This window comes from Crocodylus porosus, unplaced genomic scaffold (assembly GCF_001723895.1).
Source record: "Crocodylus porosus isolate Cpor-Errol unplaced genomic scaffold, CroPor_comp1, whole genome shotgun sequence".
NCBI lineage: Eukaryota > Metazoa > Chordata > Crocodylia > Crocodylidae > Crocodylus > Crocodylus porosus.
The window spans coordinates 3,835,878-3,838,558 of NW_017728935.1; the positions used below are offsets into that span (position 1 = coordinate 3,835,878).

Genomic DNA, 2,681 nt, shown 5'->3' on the forward strand with positions numbered 1-2,681 from the left:
GGTACAGGGATGTGGCTTGGGGGTGAGGGGTGCCAGCAGGACCTGGGGGCAGGAGACTGTGAGTTGGGCACTGGCAGGGCCAGGGCGTGGCGGTCTGGACAAGCCGTCGGTCTGGACAAGCCATCGATCTTGACAAATGGGTCCTGGTACGAAAAAGGTTGAGCGCCACTGGTCTAGTCCAGTGGTGCTCAACCTTTTTGGATGGTGGGCCTGGGCTGTCTGCAGGATCTGGCTGGTGGTCCTCATCTAGCATGGGATGGTTGCAGCAAGGGCCCATCTGGCTGTGCAGATGGAGTAGGGGGCGTCCCAGCTCCAAACCAGCCCCACGGGGACAATGGGACATGGCCCAGCCCCATGGGAGGGGAAGTGAGCTTGACCCATTCCCAACCCAACCGTGTGGGGGGCAGGAAGTAGATGGGGCACAGCCCCATCCAGCTGGACAGGAGAGGGCACGTGGCCTGGCCTCATCCAGCCACAAGGATGGGAGGAGAGGCTTGCTGTTTGGGAATCTGGCAGCGGAGGAGGGCAGCCACATTTACTGCCGCTACTCCCCTGCTATGGCTCTGTGGGCCGCAGGTTGATCACCCCTGCTCTAGTCCAACCCCATGCCTGTAGCGGGATCCTCTATAACCGATCACGCGACCTGTGCACAGCACAGATCTGCCAGGAAACGGGACAACACTGTCAGCGCAGTCCAAGGCACGGCACAGACTCCCCATCCCAAGGCAAGGCTCTTCAGCGTGTGGCATTAAACATGCAGCCCAGGATTGGTGATGTGCAGCGTTCAAAGTCACGGCTGCAGACCCTGCCCTTGCCAGGCATGTGGTGCCAGGAGCTCCGGGTGTGTCGTGTTGACAATGGTCTGGCAAGTGTCAGGGCGCTTGCACAGCGTTGGTGCTGGCAGGCACGAGGACAGCGGCGCCAGGCTGGGCCAGGGCAGGTGCACGGCGCTGCACAGAACACGGGGGAAGGTCTGAGCCACCTGCAGGCTCCTGTGGCGCATGCGCAGGAGGCCCTCACGCGGGACCCGGCTCCGCGCACGGCCTCACCTTGGTGTTCTCGCCCTCGCGGAAGCCCTGGGCCACGCGGCTCCGCAGGTAAGAGCCCAGGTCGCGGCCCCACTTGCTTTCGTCCACCGGCCACTCCTCGCACAGCTTAAGGAAGCGCCTGTACCTGGTAGCCGCCATCTTGGCCTACGGCCCCGCCGGGCGGGGCACATGACAACCAACAATAAGGAGGGCGCCGAGCCAGGGGCGCGCATGCGCAGAACGGAAGCCGACTCGGCACATGCACTCCCCCACGCCTGGGGTGCCCCAGCTGGGAGCTAATGCGCATGCGCAGCTGGGTCGGTTGTTGCCGGGGCTGGGGGTGCTGCTGGCAGAGGGAAGGGTCTGCCCCTCAGAGATGCCCCTGAGCTGGGGAGGGGGGCAAATACCCACATGACTGATGGATCTGGGCATGGCAAGGCTCAGCAGCAGGAATCAACCCCCCTCCCTCAGGCGCTGCCCGGGGGTCACCTCCTGCTCATGACTGCCCCTCTCTTGCCAAGCAAGGACTAGGGGACATGCCAGGAGCAAAGGGGCAGCAGTGGAGAGCGAGGGCCTAGCTTGCTCCCTTCAGCCTCTGCTCTCTGCCCCTGCAAGACGTGGGACTTGGCACGGGCCCAGGCGGAGGAAACGAGACCCCCGTTAGTTCTGGGGGCTGCTGATGACGTGCTGCAAATTACTTGGGACAAATCATAAAGAAACAAGGACGTAACAAGGGGGGCACGGAGCAGAGCGTGCTGGACAGTGCCCACTGGCCCTCGAACGAGTCCAAGGAGCCAGCAGACACTGCTGGGGGGGTGGTATGTGACTTTGTGAAAGGATGGTCTAGTAACCCCCCTGTCCCCCCACCATCCAAACCCCTGTGTGCCAGGACTGAGTGGCAAAGCACTCCACCCACAGCTCTGCCCACCCCAGCTCGGGCTAGCCCTGGCAGGCTTGATGCCCGAAGATGGGCCGTCTCTTTCCAAGAGGTTGCATGAACTGTGCTGGGAGGGATGCTGACAAAGGCAGCGGGGTTGCTTTTATTTTTTTTGCAACTGGTCTGACCTTGGCTGTAGTGCTGCAGTGCACGTGGGCACTGCCTGAGGCTGCTTGGTGTGGCCTGGGCAGGCCTGAGAGACATGGTAGGCCCTGTAGCTCCTTGCCAGCCAGGGCAAAAGGGGAGGAAATTAGGTTTTTTTGGTGGGGGTGGGAAAGAAGGCAGGGCAAATTATTGCCGACATCTAGCTGAAGACGGCCTGGCCCTGATGGTAGCTGAGCATCTGCCTGCCTCCGTTAGGGAGTGATGACCCCAGTTCAACATTGTGCCGCCCCCGCAACAGTTCCCCAGCATCACCACCACCTGGAGCCCTTGGGATGGTGCCTCTGCCGGGGAGAGGGGCAGTCCCAGCCCTTGTACGCGGTGTGGGGGGAGACGTGCGTGTGCATGTCCATCCCTGTCTGTCCTGTGGTGATGCAGACAGCAGGTTGTCGGATGGGGGAGGAGGGTGGGGGGTGGCAAGGCTAAGCCAGGTTTGCTTACAGCTTAAGGAGGGGCCCAAGGTGGTCACATACTGGGACAACTGGGGTAGTTGGGGGGGGACTGGGGCAGGAGTGGCAATCACCCTGGTATCAGGCCTTGCATAGACTCAGCGC

At 62.3% G+C, this 2,681-nt stretch overlaps 1 protein-coding gene across 1 annotated transcript in view; it reads right to left on the bottom strand.

Moving 5' to 3' along the window:
- LOC109317805 (ubiquinol-cytochrome-c reductase complex assembly factor 2) overlaps nt 1–1,229 on the bottom strand; it is a 5,430-nt gene extending 4,201 nt beyond the window's left edge. The window contains exon 1 of the mRNA XM_019546708.1: nt 1,050–1,229. Coding sequence (XP_019402253.1) covers nt 1,050–1,187 — 138 coding nt within the window. The 5' untranslated portion in view covers nt 1,188–1,229. The remainder of the gene's footprint in view (nt 1–1,049) is intronic.
- Nucleotides 1,230–2,681: the final 1,452 nt, after the last annotated feature.